Source organism: Gopherus flavomarginatus, chromosome 10 (assembly GCF_025201925.1).
Source record: "Gopherus flavomarginatus isolate rGopFla2 chromosome 10, rGopFla2.mat.asm, whole genome shotgun sequence".
NCBI lineage: Eukaryota > Metazoa > Chordata > Testudines > Testudinidae > Gopherus > Gopherus flavomarginatus.
In genome coordinates this window covers 61,958,425-61,981,001 of record NC_066626.1, presented here as the reverse complement: position 1 = coordinate 61,981,001, position 22,577 = coordinate 61,958,425, and the positions used below count along the sequence as shown (strand labels likewise).

General features: G+C 40.2%; 1 protein-coding gene across 1 annotated transcript in view; it reads right to left on the bottom strand.

The window, feature by feature from the left end:
* Positions 1–22,577, bottom strand: part of LOC127030228 (von Willebrand factor D and EGF domain-containing protein-like) — a 157,747-nt gene that overhangs the window by 52,425 nt on the left and 82,745 nt on the right. The window contains exons 13-15 of the mRNA XM_050916328.1: positions 20,063–20,200; positions 17,207–17,359; positions 15,173–15,337 (exon numbers count right to left, since the gene is read on the bottom strand). Coding sequence (XP_050772285.1) covers positions 15,173–15,337; positions 17,207–17,359; positions 20,063–20,200 — 456 coding nt within the window. The remainder of the gene's footprint in view (positions 1–15,172; positions 15,338–17,206; positions 17,360–20,062; positions 20,201–22,577) is intronic.

Here is a 22,577-nt window from a genome sequence, read left to right as displayed (position 1 = left end):
ATAACAGCCTTCAGAAAGCTTGGGCGGCGGCACGGAGCACCCCACCGCCTCTCAGCTCTTCTAATCGATCCCGGTTTGTTATAGACCAAGGACTTTTATACAAGGAAATGCTTTCTGGTGGACACCGGGAAGAATGGCAGCCGCAAAAACAGTTGGTGGTTCCAACTAAGTACCGGGGGAAGCTCTTAAGCTTAGCCCATGATCATCCCAGTGGCCATGCTGGGGTGAACAGAACCAAGGACCGGTTGGGGAAGTCCTTCCACTGGGAGGGGATGGGCAAGGACGTTGCCAAGTATGTCCGGTCTTGTGAGGTATGCCAAAGAGTGGGAAAGCCCCAAGACCAGGTCAAGGCCCCTCTCCAGCCACTCCCCATAATTGAGGTCCCATTTCAGCGAGTAGCTGTGGATATTCTGGGCCCTTTCCCAAAAAACACGCCCAGAGGAAAGCAGTACGTACTGACTTTAGTGGACTTTGCTACCCGATGGCCGGAAGCAGTAGCTCTAGGCAACACCCGGGCTAACACTGTGTGCCTGGCCTTAACAGACATCTTTGCCAGGGTAGGTTGGCCCTCCGACATCCTTACAGATTCAGGGTCTAATTTCCTGGCAGGGACCATGGAAAAACTGTGGGAAACTCATGGGGTGAATCACTTGGTTGCCACCCCATACCACCATCAAACCAATGGCCTGGTGGAAAGGTTCAATGGAACTTTGGGGCCATGATACGAAAATTCATCAACGAATTCTCCAATAATTGGGACCTAGTGTTGCAGCAGTTGCTGTTTGCCTACAGAGCTGTACCACATCCCAGTTTAGGGTTTTCACCATTTGAACTTGTGTATGGTCACGAGGTTAAGGGGCCATTACAGTTGGTGAAGCAGCAATGGGAGGGGTTTACGCCTTCTCCAGGAACTAACATTCTGGACTTTGTAAGCAACCTACAAAGCACCCTCCGACACTCTTTAGCCCTTGCTAGAGAGAACCTAAAGGATGCTCAAGAAGAGCAAAAGGCCTGGTATGACAGACATGCCAGAGAACGTTCCTTCAAGGTAGGAGACCAGGTTATGGTCTTGAAGGCGCAACAGGCCCATAAGATGGAAGCATCATGGGAAGGGCCATTCACGGTCCAAGAGCGCCTGGGAGCTGTAAACTACCTCATAGCATTTCCCAATTCCTCCCTAAAGCCTAAAGTGTACCATGTTAATTCTCTCAAGCCTTTTTATTCCAGAGACTTACAAGTTTGTCAGTTTACAGTCCAGGGAGATGATGCTGAGTGGCCTGACGGTGTCTACTACGACGGGAAAAAAGATGGTGGCGTGGAAGAGGTGAACCTCTCAACCACCCTGGAACGTCTGCAGCGGGGACAAATCAAGGAGCTGTGCACTAGCTTCGCCCCATTGTTCTCAGCCACCCCAGGACGGACTGAACGGGCATACCACTCCATTGATACAGGTAATGCTCACCCAATCAGAACCCCACCTTACCGGGTGTCTCCTCATGCCCAAGCTGCTATAGAACGGGAGATCCAGAACATGCTACAGATGGGTATAATCCGCCCATCTACCAGTGCATGGGCATCTCCAGTGGTTCTGGTACCCAAACCAGATGGGGAAATACGCTTTTGCGTGGACTACCGTAAGCTAAATGAGGTAACTCGTCCGGACAACTATCCAGTGCCACGCACTGATGAGCTATTGGAGAAGTTGGGACGTGCCCAGTTCATCTCTACAATAGACTTAACCAAGGGGTACTGGCAAGTACCGCTAGATGAACCTGCCAAGGAGAGGTCAGCATTCGTCACCCATGCGGGGGTGTATGAATTCAATGTCCTTCCTTTCGGCCTTCGAAATGCACCCACCACCTTCCAGAGGCTGGTAGATGGTCTACTAGCTGGACTGGGAGAATTTGCAGTTGCCTACCTCGATGATGTGGCCATTTTTTCAGACTCCTGGCCCGAACACCTACTACACCTGGAAAAGGTCTTTGAGCGCATCAGGCAGGCAGGACTAACTGTTAAGGCCAAAAAGTGTCAAATAGGCCAAAACAAAGTGACTTACCTGGGGCACCAGGTGGGTCGAGGAACCATAAACCCCCTACAGGCCAAGGTGGATGCTATCCAAAAGTGGCCTGTCCCACGGTCCAAGAAGCAGGTCCAATCCTTCTTAGGCTTGGCCGGATACTACAGGCGATTTGTACCACACTACAGCCAAATCGCTGCCCCACTGACCGACCTGACCAAAAAGACCCAGCCAAATGCAGTTAAGTGGACTGATGAGTGTCAAAAGGCCTTTACCCAACTTAAGGCAACGCTCATGTCTGACCCTGTGCTCAGGGCCCCGGACTTTGACAAGCCATTCCTAGTAACCACGGATGCATCTGAGCGTGGTATAGGAGCAGTGCTCATGCAGGAAGCAACAGATCACAACTTCCATCCTGTCGTGTTTCTCAGCAAGAAACTGTCTGAGAGGGAAAGTCACTGGTCAGTCAGTAAAATGGAATGCTATGCCATTGTGTACGCCCTGGAAAAGCTACGCCCATATGTTTGGGGACGGCGGTTCCAACTACAAACTGACCATGCTGCACTAAAGTGGCTTCATACTGCCAAGGGGAACAACAAGAAACTTCTTCGTTGGAGTTTAGCTCTCCAAGATTTTGATTTTGAAATTCAACACATCACAAGAGCTTCTAACAAAGTAGCTGATGCACTCTCCCGTGAGAGTTTCCCAGAATTCAGTAGTTAAAAAGTGTTCTTAAAATGTAGAAGTCTGTTAGTTATATACTTAGGAGTATATGTAAAGGTGTATGTGTTGTATTAATCTGTTTATTTTCAAGTTCTATAAGGAAATCGCCGCCAGTGAGCTTCCCCACTGTCTGCAATTTGGGGGGCGTGTCATAAACAGATAGCTAAGGGTTAATGTCTCTTTCACCTGAAGCACCTGACCAGAGGACCAATCAGGAAACCGGATTTTTTCAACTTTGGGTGGAGGGAATTTAGTGTCTGAGTCTTTTGTCTGTCTGCCTGCTTTCTCTGAGCTTTGGAGAAGCAGTTTCTACTTTCTAGTCTTCTGTTTCTAAGTGTAAGGACAAAGAGATCAGATAGTAAGTTATATGGTTTCTTTTCTTTGGTATTTGCATGAATATAAGTGCTGGAGTGCTTTGATTTGTATTCTTTTTGAATAAGGCTGTTTATTCAATATTCTTTTAAGCAATTGACCCTGTATTGTATCATCTTAATACAGAGAGACCATTGATATGTATTTTTCTTTCTTTTTTTATATAAAGCTTTCTTTTAAGACCTGTTGGAGTTTTTCTTTACTTCAGGGAAATTGAGTCTGTACTCACCAGGGAATTGGTGGGAGGAAGAAATCAAGGGGAGATCTGTGTGTTGGATTGTTAGCCTGATTTTGCATTCCCTCTGGGGGAATAGGAAAGTACTTTTTGTTTCCAGGACTGGAAACAGAGAGGGGGAGTCACTCTGTGTAGTTTCACAGAGCTTGTGTCTATGTATCTCCCCAGGAGCACCTGGAGGGGGGAAGGGAAAAAGGATTATTTCCCTTTGTTGTGAGACTCAAGGGATTTGGGTCTTGGGGTCCCCAGGGAAGGTTTTTCAGGGGGACCAGAGTGCCCCAAAACACTCTAATTTTTTGGGTGGTGGCAGCAAGTACCAGGTCCAAGCTGGTAACTAAGCTTGGAGGTTTTCATGCTAGCCCCCATATTTTGGACGCTAAGGTCCGAATCTGGGACTAAGGTTATGATAGCCTATAAATATTTGCATTTAATAATGGGGGCATACCATTTGCAGCACGTACACTCCACCCTCCTCTTGTTTTGTTTTTGCTTTTTTTGTTTTTTGGGGTTTTTTTTTTTAACTTTTGAATACTTCCATGTGTTCTGATACAGATTTTCATTTTCTCTCGATTTTAGTGTGTCAGATTTTTAAACTGTTATCTGCTAGCAGCTTGAAATGTGTACATGGTGGGTGTGAGATTCATCAGTACATTCAGATGCGCACATGCTTCAGAGCTTGTGTGCATGCCTGTTTATTGTGTTTATCATCTAGATTTATACATAGCCTTACTTCATCAGGCAGCTTTGCATATACACACAGACTAATGTATTATCATAATACAAAACATTGCACGAGATATATGTATTTTCCTAATAAAACAAGTTTTTATATATATATATATATATATATATATTTGAATGATAGAAAGGTAGGGTGAAAACTGGGAAAAAAAAAAAGACTTTTTTGTAAAACCCAGGATTTTTTTCAGGAAAAATCAGTTTAAACTGAAAACAAAGGGGCTTAGTCATAATGAGGCACATACTAGCAACTTGATACCATAGCGACTGGACAGACAGGTAGACATTGAAAGATGAGGTACTATAAATGAAGTCCAGTATAAACAGCTAATATGGGAATACAGCCATTTTGCCCCAGTACCAGCATTATTAACTGTTGGGCCTGATCCTGTAGGGGGTGCTGAGTGACAAAGAAAGAATACTCCAATATTCCTCCTTTTCCACTGACTTTTCACCACTCCTTTTTAAAGAACCTTTGTGTTTTTGTAGCTTTCCCTCCATCCATATTTCTTCATTAATTTGCCAAAGGAATTATTTTGACCAGAACTGGTCCAAACATTTTGACTAAAGGTTTTTTCCATCAAAACCCAGGGTTTTAAAGAAATGACCTGGAGGTTCAGTCACTCACCTAGGTTGACCTAGGTCGGGAGACCTAGGTTCAAGTTCCTACCCGGCCTGACCCACAAAAAGTGGGCTATCTGCTAAGCTATAGCCTTAGTCTCTCCCTCTGGTCCTCTGAATAGTTAATTCTTCATCTCCAACAGTGTGGACTGACTGTAGGTTATGGCACTTACCTGAGATGTGGAAGACCCAGGTTCAAGTTCCTGCTCTGAATTAGGATGAGCAAAGACTCAAATGTGGGCCTCCCAGACTCCAGGACCGTATCCCTAATTCCTGGCTGTTCTAGAGTGAGGGTCTCGCATAGACTTCTTTCCCCTCCCCACAAAAAACGTCGAAAGAATTCATTTTCAATCCACATTGGAATGAAAACAGATTTTGAAACCTCAATATTTTTGGTGAAAAGGAATAGTCATTTTCTGGCCAGCCCTAATTTTGAGAGCAATGTGCTTTCTCCTCCCCCCTGGGATGATTGCTCAGCAGAGTCTGGTACAGCAAGGCTGCTCAGCAAATGTACTAATGCTATTTCTAGAACTTATATCCAAAGAAAATTGGGCTGGAGGCTAAAGACTTAATCGTTGCAAAGTGAGTAATGCTGAAATCTTGTGCTCTTTTATAAGAGAAAGGTTATGTTAAGAGGAGACAATCTATTTACTCACGTTATATTAATGGCCCTATTTATCTCCCATAATGCACAGTTCAGTGTATTTATAGGATTTTCAATGGGAGTCTTTGACATTTTAATCCATTTATTGATGCACTTAAATAAAATGAGATCTAAGAATTTGAGAGCTTAAGTCATTTAAGGCAAACATGTCAATGAAGATACTGAATGAAGGTTGGAGAAAATTTTTTGCAACTATTTGATACGAAAGGGAATGGAATTTAATTCTCACTAATCCCTTTAACAGTCGAGGAGTCTCAAAACAATACCTTATAAATAGTCACTTTATTTCTAACCACTTCATTATGAAAAAGACAATATAGAGCAAAAATATGCAACAGAAAGCACAATTCTGGGACTCAGGGAACATAGTAATGCAGACAAACTAGGGGCTAGATGCTGCCCTAATTTATACCCATTTCACACCATCAGAGGGGTAGCCGTGTTAGTCTGGATCTGTAAAAGCAGCAAAGAATCCTGTGGCACCTTATAGACTAACAGACATTTTGGAGCATGAGCTTTCGTGGATGAATACCCACTTCGTCGGATGCATGTGGTGGAAATTTCCAGGGGCAGGTATATATATGCAAGCAAGAAGCAAGCTAGAGATAATGAGGTTAGTTCAGGCAGGGAGGATGAGGCCCTGTTCTAGCAGTTGAGGTGTGAAAATCAAGGGAGGAGAAACTGGTTTTGTAGTTGGCAAGCCATTCACAGTCTTTGTTTAATCCTGAGCTGATGGTGTCAAATTTGAGGAGGAACTGAAGCTCAGCAGTTTCTCTTTGAAGTCTGGTCTTGAAGTTTTTTTGCTGCAGTATGGCCACCTTAAGATCTGTTATTGTGTGGCCAGGGAGGCTGAAGTGTTCTCCTACAGGTTTTTGTATATTGCCATTCCTAATATCTAATTTGTGTCCATTTATCCTTTTCCATAGAGACTGTCCAGTTTGGCCGATGTACATAGCAGAGGGGCATTGCTGGCATATGATGGCGTATATTACATTGGTGGACGTGCAGGTGAATGAACCGGTGATGGTGTGGCTGATCTGGTTAGGTCCTGTGATGGTGTCGCTGGTGTAGATATGTGGGCAGAGCTGGCATGCAACAAACCTCGATGCCAACTCTGCCCACATATCTACACCAGCAGCACCATCACAGGACCTAACCAGATCAGCCACACCATCACCGGTTCATTCACCTGCACGTCCACCAATGTAATATACGCCATCATATGCCAGCAATGCCCCTCTGCTTTGTACATTGACCAAACTGGACAGTCTCTATGGAAAAGGATAAATGGACACAAATCAGATATTAGGAATGGCAATATACAAAAACCTGTAGGAGAACACTTCAACCTCCCTGGCCACACAATAGCAGATCTTAAGGTGGCCATACTGCAGCAAAAAAACTTCAAGACCAGACTTCAAAGAGAAACTGCTGAGCTTCAGTTCATCTGCAAATTTGACATCATCAACTCAGGATTAAACAAAGACCGTGAATGGCTTGTCAACTACAAAACCAGTTTCTCCTCCCTTGGTTTTCACACCTCAACTGCTAGAACAGGGCCTCATCCTCCCTGATTGAACTGACCTCATTTTCTCTAGCTTGCTTCTTGCTTGCATATATATACCTGCCCCTGGAAATTTCCACTACATGCATCCGACGAAGTGGGTATTCACCCACGAAAGTTCATGCTCCAAAACATCTGTTAGTCTATAAGATGCCACAGGATTCTTTGCTGATTTCACACTAGTGTTGCTTCATTTACTTCCTGGAGTTACTCCCATTTATGCCTGCATAAGATAGAGGAGGGTAAGGCCCTATGAGTTAAACTCTGCTGAGGTAGACAAAATTATGAATGGAACAGGAAGAAAGATTTTGTACTAATTATTTATATAGTTATATTAATATAACTTTGCATCTGATCTATTTTCCTGTGCTACATACATGTTGGAGTTTGATAGTTAACTCTTCAGAGCAACTGAACTTTTTTTTATGTAACTTTTTCCCTCTCCTCAAACAGCTCTACTGGTTTCCTTCCTGGTTTAGTTCAAGATCCAGTTTAAAGATGTATTCTTTGATTTCAAAACTCTCCTTGGATGTGCTCCAGCCACTCTCACAGACGCCTTTTCTTTCTCTGCTCCTTTGTTATCAGCCTTCTCTAGATGTACCTTACTACTGTTGGGACAAGAGTCTTTTCTTCTGCAGTTCCTGGAACAGCTTGTCCTGTATCAGTCTGTTTCATCATCACTTCACCACGTTTCAAATCTCAGTGTATAATGTCTGTGTCCTGGCCTCTGCTATTATTATTTAGCTCTCTAATTGTATTACTTTAGCTACTATGTAAAGAACATCAGGATCGAGTTTCCAAAAGAGACTGTATAAAAAAGCAAAATTCTATTTTGTATTCTGGAGTTAGCAATATATTCTACTTCTTCTTGATATCATGAGTGTCTGAAATATTAATAAAAATGGCACTCTTATCTGATGCCTCACGGGCCTTCAAACTCTTTCTCTTGGCTTAGACAGGTTGATATATATTCTTAGCGGCTTAGATCAACCCGGATCTTGTCTGCAGTGTCCCTATCTATTTCAATACAGACTGCCTCAGAACTTTAATAGCAGGGTACAGAGGAAATTCATAATATTTTTTCAAAGGAAAAAGGTTTTACATTTGAATATTTTACCAAAGTTCTCCTATCACTTAATTCAAGTAGTAAATGGCCTAAAATTACAATTACATTGTTTTGAGTGGTAAATACATAAAAATGAATTACTTTACATATGAAAGCCCAGAAATTATTTGAACTGTGTCTTGTTGAAGACTAATAATGATTGTCTTTTAATATCACATGAGCACGTCTAAATGCCCTCAGTGAGATCTTTCCTTTATATAGTTTCCCAAAATTTCACAATCTCTTTCAATTGAATAAGTCTGGACAACCATCTTTAAAAAAAGAACATTTTAGATAATAGCTTTTCTGAGTACATACTGAAACTTCTATGGAGTTTTTAGCTAGAATTAGTTGGTAACAGGTCAACCAAGTGATGCACAAGACATTTTTCCTTATGGACCATGTTAGCATATTAACTCTTAGTAGCAGCTTACCAATTTGCTGTACCGAAAGAAATACTACAGATTCCGGATCCAAACCTGGTGCCAGACAGCCCTAAATTCCATTTGAGAAAGATATAAATAACTGATAACATTAGTGCTGAATTTGACGTTTGCCATATATCTAAATAGCCTCTTTTCCCAAATGCAAGGATTTTTCAAACAGGGACATGTAGCTATAATTCACTATTACATTAAACATACACTTTATTGTAAAAGCTACTCCTGCCTTTAGAAACCTACTGACGGCATCCCTGACATTGACATATTATATTCTGAGCTCATCCTTTTCAGAAAGTGTTTATATTTTTCTGCTTGAAAGGGAAAAATAAGATGGGCAAGAAAGGGCATTTTCCAGGTACACTCCAAATAGCAGTTGTATTACATTTAATCCTTTCTCTTCTTAGGCTCTGGAACGATATCAAGGATTTTATTATTTTCAACAGTGCAAGAATTTCCATGGTGAAACAAATTTGGGCCCCTAGGAGATTTGATACCAAAATGACAAGCATATGGGAGCCAAGTTAAATCTCTCTGGTTCTGTTTTTAGATAAATGTAAGTGGAGAGAAAAAATTGATCAGGCATAATGGGGAGTTTCTGCCTTTCCTTTGAAGCGTTCCATATTGGTCACTGCTGAAGGAAGGACCTCAAACTTAGTGAACCAATGGTTGGATTTGGTGTATCAAACCTTAGGTTTCTAAGTCCATACAAATATACAGTAATTCAGTAAATATAACCTCTTAATCAGATGGTTACTCTTAAATAATCTAGATTCTAAGTGATTTGTCAGCATTCACATTATAGACCAGTAGATTCAGAGAATATTTCTCAGTGAGAGCTTCTGAGAGTCTCCTACACCCTCACTTTATCCTAAATAATTTTTAAAAATCCCCAACACTCTAATAATTGAAATTCTCCTCATAATTTATATGTATAGATCTCCTTTCATCCACAAAGATCCAGTAGTGTTTTGTAAGCTGAATACAGTAATCATATCACTATTAAAATGTAGTAAATCTGTCTACAGAAATGTACCGATTTATTCCAGATTCTGATGCATTTATCTGCATTGAATAGTATGTCACTCCCTGAGTAGATCCACTGAAGTGAATGGAACTACTCATGTGAGTAACTGCTCACCAGTGCAAGTGGGCATTCACAGGCTGGCCCTTAGTAACTTTGGTTAAGCGTAGTGGGGCAAATCCCTGTCCTAATGAAAAATGCCTTGTGATAATAACAACACACAGCGGACAGGACATTGATTTTTACGGTTTCATTCTAAAAATCTCACCCACAATAAACTGCATGGAAGCCAATGTAAATCTTGGAAGTAATTTGCCCCTGCTAATGTACTGTGGTTCCAGAGAATCTAAGTATTTCACATTAAGCCCTACTCATCTTTATAATGTTTATAACTTCTTTTTCTTTCACAAATCCTGTGTTGCTCTTCTTCTTTAATAGCAAAACTCCTGTTTGACTTCAATAGGGCCCAATATGAATTCTCTGTAATTTTAAGTGTCTTTAATAAAACTACAACTCTACTGTATTTAAGAGAACAGGAACTGCTCCCTTTAAAAAGCTGCATGATATTACTACTATATGATTAAAGGGGCTTGAAAATGTAAAAAGGGAAATAATCTGGCTCTCAGTTCTGTCACCGTAACAAACTACTGGGCCTCTGCCCTCTATAGATTATTTGTTTGGAGACTGGGTTGTTATTATTACCTCTTAAAAGAATCATGATGGCACTGTGATTGCTTAAGCAAAAAAATGGCACGGTCTTGGTAGGAAAGGAATGTAATCTATACTTGATGTTCTGATTGAATGTAAATATTATTCATGGCATATAACTTTGTCCTTTCCCTGGTGGTTTTATGACTTGGGCTTCATTGGTCTCCTATTGCTGAGTTACATCATTTGCAAAATATATCATCCAGACTGGAAGCACTTAAATGATAGAGTATACTGATAGGCAAAGCTGGAAATGATTTTTCTTTTAAATTATCTAAACATATTCTTCCCACTGTGTCTACTTTAGGGTGTTATATCTGGGTCATAGAATATACTAGAGAAGCTTCCTTTGATACTCTTCTGGAACTAGCTAGTATTTTAGTGACTATTACTAAGAAAGAGAAAAATGGAAACGCTATCAGATCTTTCCCTTTCCTAACAACTGAATGGAAGACGAGTTTTAGCTGCAAGTGGATACGCACTGATCCACACACTGATAGCACAGATTTGCCACCCACCCCGGCTATTCCAGAATTATCTTGATACTGTTGGGGTTATCCTGCATCCCACACTGAATGCTGTGTGAGTCCTTCAAAATAATTTCCATTAAATGCCATCCTAGCGTCACGTTTTTCATGCAATGTTACAATGCTTCTGTTACCATGTTGTCCCATTCCCTTATGATGTGTCAATGCAATCCAAAAGATTGCGGTGCATAAATTTGTCCTATGGGTTGAATTTTGCAAAATGGCAAACCCTAAGCATAATGTGCAAAGGGTCTAAAGGATGCTGCATGGCACAGGCAGCTAGGGACTTCAGAATTCTAATCCCAGTTTTCTCACTCATTATGCTGTATGATTTTGAGCAGATCACTAAACCACAGGGACCCAATTTCCCCCAGTGTATAAGGGGAATAAGATGAAGGCTGCTGTGACTCTCACTGATTAAACCAGACTAAACAAACACCGGTGACATCTGACTAGCACTGTTATTGCAACATGCAGTACCAATAATGCCACCACTACCTCCCATTAGGACATGTCAGTTGTCCTATTTGTTCAAGAATGCCACTAATATGACCTGTGATACTGTATGTTTTCATTGACTATGTCCCCCTCTCCCAACCAAAGGAGTGATAGAAATCTTATCCAAAGCAGAAAGCAGTGACTAGCAGCAGTGAAATCTGAATGGGACTAAATGCCTTAGGCATTTCTTTTCATCACACTGCCAGCAAAAAACAAAAGAAGGGCTATTGATACTACTATTCAGTAAAAATCCTAGATTACCAATTTGTTTGTTTATTTTGGGGTAAATAGGGGCTTTTGTTTTTTGCCTAAAAACAGAAAACAGAGATTCCTTTTTTAAAAAAGCAATAAACTTTGCCAAGTCCAGGCATGACTGTATATAAATGATATAAATCAAGAATTACTCTCTTGAAATCTAGTAGGTGTAAACTACATATAAAATGAAAGGTGTAAACCCTTATAAAAATGGGCATGTGAGAGCAGATTTAGGCCTGTATTCAGCTCAGAAACTGATATGTGGCATTGAGGAATTAACTGTAATTTGAGTATATCAGTAGATTAACTCTTACTACATATCAGTGGTCAGTAAATGGCACTTTGGTATTTATAAATCACAATGGAAAGACATGAATGTGTGTCTTCTCATCAGATACTGTTTTAAGACACAATTTTCTGAACTAGCATCTTTTCGCGTCAGCTAATGTACTAAGCCATTTTAGTAAAGATGGAAAATTTTGCAATTTCTGTATCAAAACATACTTATCCCTTAATCCTTAAATCATGACAATTGAATATAATACAAGTCAAAACCGTCCAGCAAAAGATGAAAATGGGAATTAGCAAAAAGAGCTTTAGATTAAAATTTCTGGCACTGGGAACAACTGGTACAATATCTCAATACCTCCTCAAGCACTTTAGCTACTTGGAAAGGATTTTGTATGTTTTGTTGAATGAATTATAGCGCTAGTTACAAGGAAGAGAAACTGTTATTCAAACGGGGATTTCATAATAATCATAATCCGTAAAAAGAACAGGAGTACTTGTGGCACCCTAGAGACTAACAAATTTATTTTCAGCATGAGCTTTCGTGAGCTACAGCTCACTTCTTCAGATGCATAGAATGGAACACACAGACAGGAGACATTTATACATACAGAGAACATGAGAAGGTGGAAGTATGCATACCAACAAGATGAGTCTAATCAATTGAGATGAGCTATCATCAGCAGGAGAAAAAAAAGCTTTTGAAGTGATAATTAAGATGAGGGTCAATTGAGGGTCATCTTAATTATCACTTCAAAAGTTTTTTTCTCCTGCTGATGATAGCTCATCTCAATTGATTAGACTCTTCCTGTTGGTATGCATACTTCCACCTTCTCATGTTCTCTGTATGTATAAATATCTCCTGTCAGTGTTTTCCATTCTATGCATCCGAAGAAGTGAGCTGTAGCTCACGAAAGCTCATGCTGAAATAAATTTGTTAGTCTCTAGGGTGCCACAAGTACTCCTGTTCTTTTTGAGGATACAGACTAACACGGCTGCTCCTCTGAAACCTGTCATAATCCATAAAGGTACATAAATGTAACTGAAAGCTTTCGTATCTTTTAAACTTCAAGTACTGTACGGTACATCTGCTTAAACCACAGAGCATTTGCGCAAGAAAGTTAAGCTTTGCATTCCGGATATAAATTAAGACACAAATACAAACCAATTGTTTGAGGTCTGTTATCCTCAGCTGAGCTGCTGTAGCTATTTCCTTTTTTTCCTATATACTAAAGCAAACTGCTTTCTTTTTACCTTGAAATATACATGTTTGTAGAACTATTCAAGGGTGCTTGGGTTGAAAATAAAATCTAGATAAATGATACAACAAAAATACAAAGGAATGAAGTAGTGGTTCATGTGGTCTGCAAAGACAAATATATTTACCCTTATCCAACACACACAAGAGATACACACAACTCTGTGAAATCTCTGGAATTACGAACAAATGGTTAAGCACTCGGAGTTCTCACGGAATTCAACGGGAGTTGAGAGTAGCATGATCTTTGAAAAATCAGGCCACTTTGACATAAGTGCCTACTTCAGGCGCACACATTTGCAATGAAAAAGGCTAGAACTGTAGGTCAACGTTTTAAAAGAGATTCTGACCACTAAAATGGAAAGGAACAAGCAAATGGGCTCCTCTTCTGGAGCAGGAGGCTGAGGAGAGAAGTAAAGAATCTCTCACAAATGGTTTACATAAAACGGGCCAGTTTAAAGTTTGGACGTATCCAAAGAATCATCTCGCAACCCCTTCTCCCTGTCCCCTCCAAAAATACGCAGGATGATCCTATTTAACTACAGAATACTGAAGATTTTGTTCCTCCAGGATTATTCAATCTCTGACATAAAAATTGCTTTTAAAAGAAGCCTTTTAGTTTTAGAATTAATCTTCCTTGGAGCTGTGAATCACATGCACGAATCATAATAAACTGTACATCCTCAATTAGTTTTCATTTTAGAAGACACACAACTTCTTCAATTAGTAGTTCTATAAGTACAATGCAAGAAGCGTATCTGATTTACCCTATCAATATCTTGTACCAATATCAAGACAATACCTAGACTGTATGTCCTATTCAATGGCATTTGAATGACCTTAAGGGCATAGACTCTGTATCTTAACATTTCATTAGCACAGCAAGGTGCAGCTCTGTAACAGTAAAGGGTAGTTTATATGCTCAAGTATTTATTTTTTTGCTCATCTGCATTCAGAACCTCACCAAATTATAGAACAATTAATACCTGACTTTGTGACTCTGACAAACTTAGTAACATACCGCCATACTTACTTACTCATTGCTAGAAAGGAAAGATGGTTTTGTTCTTGTTACCTATAAATTCAGAAAACTGGTTAAAATCAATATGCAGTTTAAAGTGGTTGGATGAAGCCTACACTAATTGGCAAATTTGCTTCCTCCTTGACAATGTTCACTAAAATATCACACAAGGCATGTCCATTGATTTGTAACAGAAATGGTAATGGTTTCCCAGAATGAAGCTTGAAGGGCTTGAAAATCAGGAGAGTCCAATTTGAAGACTTAACACAATTTAAAAAAATCCTCAATGAAACATGAGTTCTTTAAACTCATTCTGGGCAGGAAGCAATACGAAAGGAAAAACTATCCTGACTGTTCTTAGAGATTAGAGAGGATTTTGTAAATTTCATTAAGATTAGAAAGCAAGAGCTGGTGATGGACGATTGGTGGGTTGAACTCCTTACGAGGTTGCATGCACTATTGTTTCCTCCTGTTTGAGGTTAAAGGTCCATCTTTGCTTCCATCACAGCAGAGAACCTCTTCAAATGACCCACCCTCTGAGATCAATTGAGTTTCAGAACTCCCCAAGGAAGAAAACTGTTCAGCTTATGGAACACACAATTGAAAGGTTGTTTGGACATGTTAATTATCTTTTGTTTTCAGCTATTGATACAGTTGTTTTTACATGCCTCCTTGCTTATCACCTCCCTTACAGGTCACCTTGGCATATGCATGTCTTGTAACCGATGAAGCAGGAAGGAAGGTGCTATTGGCACAAATCATATGCTACTCTGATTGATAATAGCACTAATGTTATGCTTGTGGCACTGCATTAGAAATGAAGGTGGGGTGATTCTTCTTTACCATGGCACCCAGGAAGTCCTTCACCACAACTTTGTTCCTGTCACAGACAGCCTGGTGAGTCTGGATTATCTCCACTTAGACAGAGTCAAGTATTTCTGACTGTGAGACTTTTCTAGCTACTCTGCCAAGTATTGTTCAAAAGTTTTGATTGATTGAGCATTATATGTAAAAAAGAGATACAGTATATCATAGTATTACACTACCACAGCATGCATTTTCTCATAACCTTACACCCCCCAAAAAATTTAAAAACACCAAAGATAAAAAGTACCTGCTCTAGGAGTTTGTGTACAGATTTGTCCATTTCCAAGAAAACCTGATGGACACCGACCACAAATGTACCCAATATCAGGAGGTTTACGATCAACATATAAGACTCCAGGGAAGCATGGCCTATTGGCACAAGTAGTTATAGGTCGTACGGCAGCTCTTCCACCTAAAAAAGTATCCAAGAATTTGTCTTTATTAAATTAAATCTTTATTAAAATGAAACAATGACTATATAAGCCCACCCAAGGCTTTACATTACTTTTATTCTTTTAAAATACAATTAACATAGAATGTTCCCCAAAGCTTGTGCCAAACATAGAAATGTCCTGAAGGCACAATGTACCAGAACAGCTGTTTCTTATTAAAGCAAGATTTATTAGTCCTCTAATTATGTGTTTTAAAGTTTATTACTCAGAGTTGTTTGGCATCTATCATGAACAGAATAGAAATTGTAATTTTCAGCATAAGTGAAAGATTAACAGTCTGAGAAACTGCATTATTCAGATATCCCATATTTTAAAAATCATTGGAATCTATTTGGCAAACCTTGCCACACCCGTACATTACCTTTAGAAATATATTGTAGAGTATATATGGTTCTGATCTAGAAATTGCCCAGGAAAGTCCAATGTTCTATGACACAAGACTCATTTAATTCATTTAATTTTGTACATAGTTAAATAATAGCAGAAGTTACCTGGTAATATGTAGTTATCTGGCCTAGAGCAGAGATAACAAAGGATGTATAAAGTCTGAGTAGTGGTTGTATTTCTTTCTAAACAGTCTTCTGTGGGGTCTAGATCATGACACTCAAATATTTTCAGTGTTAATTCTGCACATTGGTTGCAAAAGAGCGAGTATGAAATAAACTGAAATATTTATGGATTTATGTGGTTTTAACGCAATGTGTAGACTTCCTTTGGATAGTGGCTATGCCGTACAGCTGCACAAAAGAGTAAGAGGACACAAAAATCAGTTGCCCACATGAACCCGTGAACAACAGCCAGTCCCAATCCTCATCTTTCTGCTTCTTGAGTGCACTATAAATCCCAAAGAGGTGTGGCCCAGACTGCAGGCTCATGCCAGCATAAGGGGAGTGAAGGATTCCCCCTGTTAAGGATGGAGCAGTGTGCATTGTAGTGTACGCTTGCTGTTCCTGGTGGCATTATGTCTGCCAAAGGCACAAAGGTTTGGGGAGATGTATATTCCCCCTCTGATTACAGACTGTGGCAAAAAAATCCACAATAAATTCTTAATATATGCCTGGAGTCCATATTTCTTGCACAACTGAAGCTTCTGCTTAACTCCGGGGCCAGGAGAAGATGGCTAGCAGCCCATGACTAGGGTAACTTCCTATTAGACGTCAGTCCCTTTGTCTATTTTCTTATGCCAGCAAAAGTGGAGTCCCTTACAGACAGGCATGAATAGAGATTTCAGTGCTAACCCATCTAGAGCTGGAGAAACTTGTTTGGATGAATAGTTTATTCACTGAAAAATACAGTTTTGAGTCAACCAAAACTATTCTCAAACTTGGGTTGAATGTGGTGAATGGTTTCCTCAGGAATTTTTTTTTTAAATCTAAGTGTTTTGATGTTTTTAAAATGAAACATTTTAACTTTACATATAGAAACAACATTTCATTGTGAAATTTAGCTAGATTTTTATTTTTAAAGGAAGGGTAAAACACTGAGAGCTAAATTAAATAAAAAAGAGTGAAAAATTGTTTTGGGCTGAACAAAATGTTTTGCTTGACCCAAAACAATTTTTATTTTTAGTGTGTTTTGGTTTGGCCACCAAATCGAAAGATACATCATGAATCTTATCCGCACTAATAGTTCCCATACCTATTGTCACATTTTCTAGCAATAATGCAAAATTTCTGTGTTCTCTGTTTTTTTCCATTTGGCTCTGTTCTATTGTGGTATGCTGGAAACAGTTATTTGTGATTATAAGGACGTAAAATTATGAATTCTTGGTACATATACTGCAAATCTGAAAATAAATGTCATGTCATAGCATAACATTACATACTTACCATGTGTGTCACTACTGTTAGGACTCTTAATTGCAGGAGCTTTCTTCGCCTCTAATGGTTGCATTGGCCATTCACTTTCTATCTTGTTGAATTCACCTTTGGCATTTTTATTATCAGTAATGAAATCTTCTGTAATGTCAGCAGTGGCCTCAGCTGTGATAGGAAAGCATGGAGGTCAGGGAAGCAAGGTGTTAGAGCTTAGCTGTGATTGATAATAAAAAACCAACAGTAACAGCAAATCAACCCCACCACACACACACACACACACACACACACACACACACACACACACACACACACACACTTGTTTATCCTGGAAGCCAACCATAAAGCAAATGCATGCACAGCAAATGAGTCAACTGCTGAAAGTCATCAGGACTTCAGTGCAAAAATTATAAGAAAATACATACGAAGCCCAAATTACCCAAACTTTGCTTAAATGAGAGACACACCCAATATGCATAGTGGTCTTCTATAGAGATGTAGCTAGCAAGGGGTCCACAAGTCCCAGTGTGTAATGTGGCCTGGCTTCTCAGATCTAGATGCCACATTGAATGCCGGGACCTATAGTTTCTCTGGCCCACGCTTCTATATGAAAACGAGGACAGCTGCAAGCTATATTGTAGAAGTCTGTGGGCTGATTCAACAGCTGTGCACGCTGGACACTCCTATACTCAGTGCACAGGGATGTAAAATGAAAGGACGGATCATTGGGGATATTTAAAAATATTAATTTCTTGAACACGTTAGGGAAACTAACTGATTGAGTTAAGGACAGTAAAGTGCATCAGGATTCATATTAGCTAGCTTGATCAGAGAAGTGTGTGTGCGCATGTGTGCACACTCAGTCTATAGCTAGAAGTCTGGAAGAGCTATGTGAAGTTCTAGGCAGAGACTCTACAGTGAATCAGAGCCAGAGAGTAAATTTTCTTTATTCCAATAAAGCTCCTTGCTCCATGTTAGAAGAAAGTGACTGATTCTTTAAAATTGTCAAATGAGAAGAACTAAATGAGAATGCAAATGAACACCTATCTTTTTGTTCCAAGAGCATGTTTGTTTTTTAATGTAATCTCTTCCCCCTCACGCAGTTAATCACATTAACACCAAAAACGCAAAAAAGAAAAGCAGACACAGCGGCAGCATTGGAATTACTCAAATTGGCCAAGTAATAGAGTATAGCCAACATTTGTATCTGAGAAAAGTGTAAATTTCATTGACGGAAGAGTCAATAAGCCTGACAATACAGCTCATTGATTTCAGCATTCCTCTATTATGGGCCAGTTTTTCACGCACACAAATACCCAGCACCTTTCTTTCACAATCAACAAAAGAAAGAGTAGATGTCTTGGCAAGGCTGTCTCATACTGCTTGAAATTTTTGGAAACACTTACAAATGAGCTTCAATTGTTGATTTGTTTTCCCCCCAAAATATTTTTATTGAAGATAAGCAGTTGTGTATGCATGTAATGGGGTTCACAGCGCACCCCTGCCTAACCAACCCCTTGGCCCCGCTCCTCAAAGACTCAGGGACACTCCAAGCTGGTGCAATGCCCATGCTCTTTATTTATGTCCGTTTCCCATCACCAGTTTCCTACTATATACAGGCTATTTACAGTGGCTTGACCCAACGCAGGCCTGGCCAGCAACAAAGTAGCAAACTACTACCTCTCCGAGCCCCCCATCCCTCCTGGTCTCCACCTCTCCTTTCACTGACTTCCTCCCAGCCTTATAGCTCCTATCTAATGAGGTTGGCAGGTGCAGTCAGTGATTAGCAAATCTAGGCAATTTACCCAGCCCCAATCCATTTCCCCTGATTGGGGCTGGAGTGGCAGGAGCCGATTGAGGCTTCCCCAGCAGCGCCCTGCCACAATACACAACTGAAAAATGTAGAGAGACAGAGTAAATCAGATTCTTTGCACCTGAGAGGGTCCCTTTGCACCACTGGAGCTGCACAAAGCACAAAGGAGGCTGATGAGGATTTCCCACCATGGGAGAATCCTGAGTTTCTATAAAACTTCTCCTTGTCCTGGTTGTATGCCCAGCTGGGAACTGTGGCTTTCCAGTGCTTGGGGCGGTGGATAGTGGTGGAGCCCAGTGTACTCCACTGGTCCTCAGAGGACTTAATTGTCTCTAGGAGAATGTTCTAGCTGGTGCAAGGCTGCTTTAATGGGGGTTGGTGTTGCTCTTGGCTGCTCCCAGGAATACAGGAAAGCATAAAGGTGACATAGAGCCGCCTTTGCCTTCCTCTGTACCCTTCTAGTTGTGCCAAGTATGAATTCAGCATAGCTGAAGAGTGCATCCAGTAACGCAAACACTCAGCAGACATACAGGTGAAATTTACACAAGTGCTTACACAAATGCCTTCTCACCACTTAAGCTCCACACTACCCCTTATTATGGGAACAGAGCAAACTTTCATAGATGACTCCACAACCTATGTGCACCATGGAGGGGGCTCTGCTTTCATCCCAACATGGCTTCAGTGGAGGAAACCGTTGTGGAGTAGGCTATAGGAGGGGGGAGGGATCCACACTTACTCAGATCCAGGGACCAAATACCATGGCAATAGGTAGGCAGATTACACAGACTGTACTTGGAAAATAATCATGGATATGCTGTAGGGCTGTGCATTAAAACAAAGATTTAAAACACCAGAAAAACCCAACACCCACTGCTAACAGAGCCCAATATGCGAATAGTCAATTGGTAATATAACAGTAGCCCAATCTGTGTATTTAAAGGCCTGACTTTACTCTCATTAAAATGAGTGGCAAGATTCCCATTAACTTCAGTGGAAACAGAATTGGGCCCTAATTTTTTGTCTGTCTCTATAAGAAAATCATGCAAAACACTTACATCTGCAAGATTTACCATCCCCCTCCATTCCACTGGGGCAAGTTCCACATATATAAGATCCAAAGGTGTTTATGCAAGACACTCCAGGAAAACAAAGATTCTCTTCACATTCGTTCACATCTTCCTGACAAGTAAGCCCTATGGCAAAAACAAAGGAGAGGTTAATAAGAAGGAAAGATCTGTGTTTATTCCTCAGCTGAAATGTTCATGTTGACTGAGGCTTACCTCTTGACTGTAAACTCATTACAGGGTACATCACTCATTTTACAGCCAAATTCCCCAGTCTCACTTAAATCTGCTGTTATCTCACTGTTTATTATTACTGTCAGTTTTTGGCATCAGAATTGTTGAACTTCAGACTGCTTGTGGAAAACTTTAGACATCTTAAGGAAATGAAGCTTCATTTGAAGCTTTTGTCTCTGCTTTTTTTTTTAAATGTCATTTATTTAAGATCTTTGCCATGTATTTAAAAATCCATTGTTACCATTTGGACTTTAACATGTTGAGAGCTATGTTCTGATGTATCGTGCTGTTGTTTTCTATTTGAGCTACATTATAACAGCTTGTTGCTTGTCAACCTGATAGGGTTTGCTTGGAACAAATCTTACAAAATAACCAGATGGTTTTTGGAAATGTTCATGCTCTATTCTTAAAGTGTAATTTAAAGGGACACCCTCAAAGCAATTTTGGGACAGAGTTTAGGTGTTCTAAAAAAATAAAATACTGTAAAACTCAGACCAATAGAATGTGTGTCTTGCATTCCTTGCAGTCTGTACATCCCCAGACTTAATAGCACCAGACTAGTTCAGGGGAATCTAAAAAGGAAACTGACCATATTAGTTAAACAGACTATCTAATAAACAAAGTGAGCCTGAGTAATCTGGGTTGAGAAAATTGCAAAAGGCAAACAACATAAATGAAAAGTTAAATCAGACTTTAAAAATTCATTTTACTTTAATAATAGCATAAAGATTATATTATATTAATATCACTGGTAATGGCATTGGGCTTAAAATAGCACCCGACCATCTCAGGGGCATATGGACAAGGTAGCTAAGGTTCAGGTGGAGTATCCAGCAAGTTTGTGGCATTCCACGGCTCCAGGTGGTGGGGAAGCAGAGGTGGTATTACTGAAAGGAGTTTGGGACAGGGACTGTGTATTACTGTGTGTGTAGGGTCCCTAGAACAGTCGGGCCTCAATCCTGATTGGAGCCTCTGGGCAGGGCTACAATACAACTAATAGCCACAAATCTGGACAGATTATGCTGGCCTCAGATGGCTCCCTCTATAGAGGTGGAGGCTGAAAGTCCTGCTATTTCTGTGCAAACCCTTCTCCCCCATCTCTGGAGGGAGAAAAAACAACAAAACTTTGAGAAAAGGGAAATATCAGTCTCCTTGTATTTACAGAGGACTGACCCACTGAGGGATGCAGGACCAAACTCTGAGCGTGATCCTATTAAATATACTGAAGAATAAGTAACCGACCATTTTGAGTTATAGGGCTATAATATCACTGAGGATTCTGGGAGCAGTATGTACTATAAGAGAAACTAGAGTTTGTTCCATTACTGGAGAAATAGTATAAAATTAGAAAAGACTTTTAAAAATAATTAAGGAACTCTTCATTTCATTTTATAGATGGATCCATGGTGGTTTTGTAATTAAGTTATTGCACTTGTTGTTGGATTCCACATACCTGGGTTTTATTCCCAGTCAGTGGATACTGAGGTTTTTTTGGTTTTGCCATCAGTAGAGTAAGGACAATATTGGTGTTGAAGGGAAATGAATTAATATTTGTGAAGTGCATTGAGATAGATAGAAGGCACTTTCCCCAGACTTTGCAAAAGCTCCTGCTCATGTCTGGTCCCATTCTCACTTCCACACTCACTGAAGGCTAGTGTACACTACCGCACTACATTGGCACAGCTGCACCAATGCAGCTGAACTATTATAGTGCATCTGGTAAAGACATGCTATGCCAATGGGAGAGCACTTTCCCATTGGCATAATTACCCCCTCTCAATGAGAGATGGAAGCTATATTGGCTGGAGAGCATCTCCTCCCTCTGACATAGCGCAGTGTGGACACCACTTTAAGTCGACAGAACTTGCATCACTCAGAGGAGTGGCTTTTTCACACTATAAGCAATGTAAGTTACATTGATTTAAGAGGTAGTGTAGACAAGCCCTGAGACTCTGATGCCATGCTCAGGAATGCAGAGATATAATTCACTTGGATCACAGCTACTTAACAATGCATCCTGTGTTTAGTAAGCTTCTTCTCTAGAAATGGCATTTGGGAAACTCTCAAAAGAGTTAACATTTTTCTTCTACTACCTGTTCACTATCATTTGTAAAGATTTGATGCTAAAATGGTGTTGTCACTTGAGCATGATAGCATTGCCTTCCCATTAGATTATTGATGGTTTTCTGGGGAATTGAGACATAAACAAAACATCAAGGATGAGCTTACATTGTTGTCACAGAACTTGCCCTGAAGTAAAACCCTTTGCCTC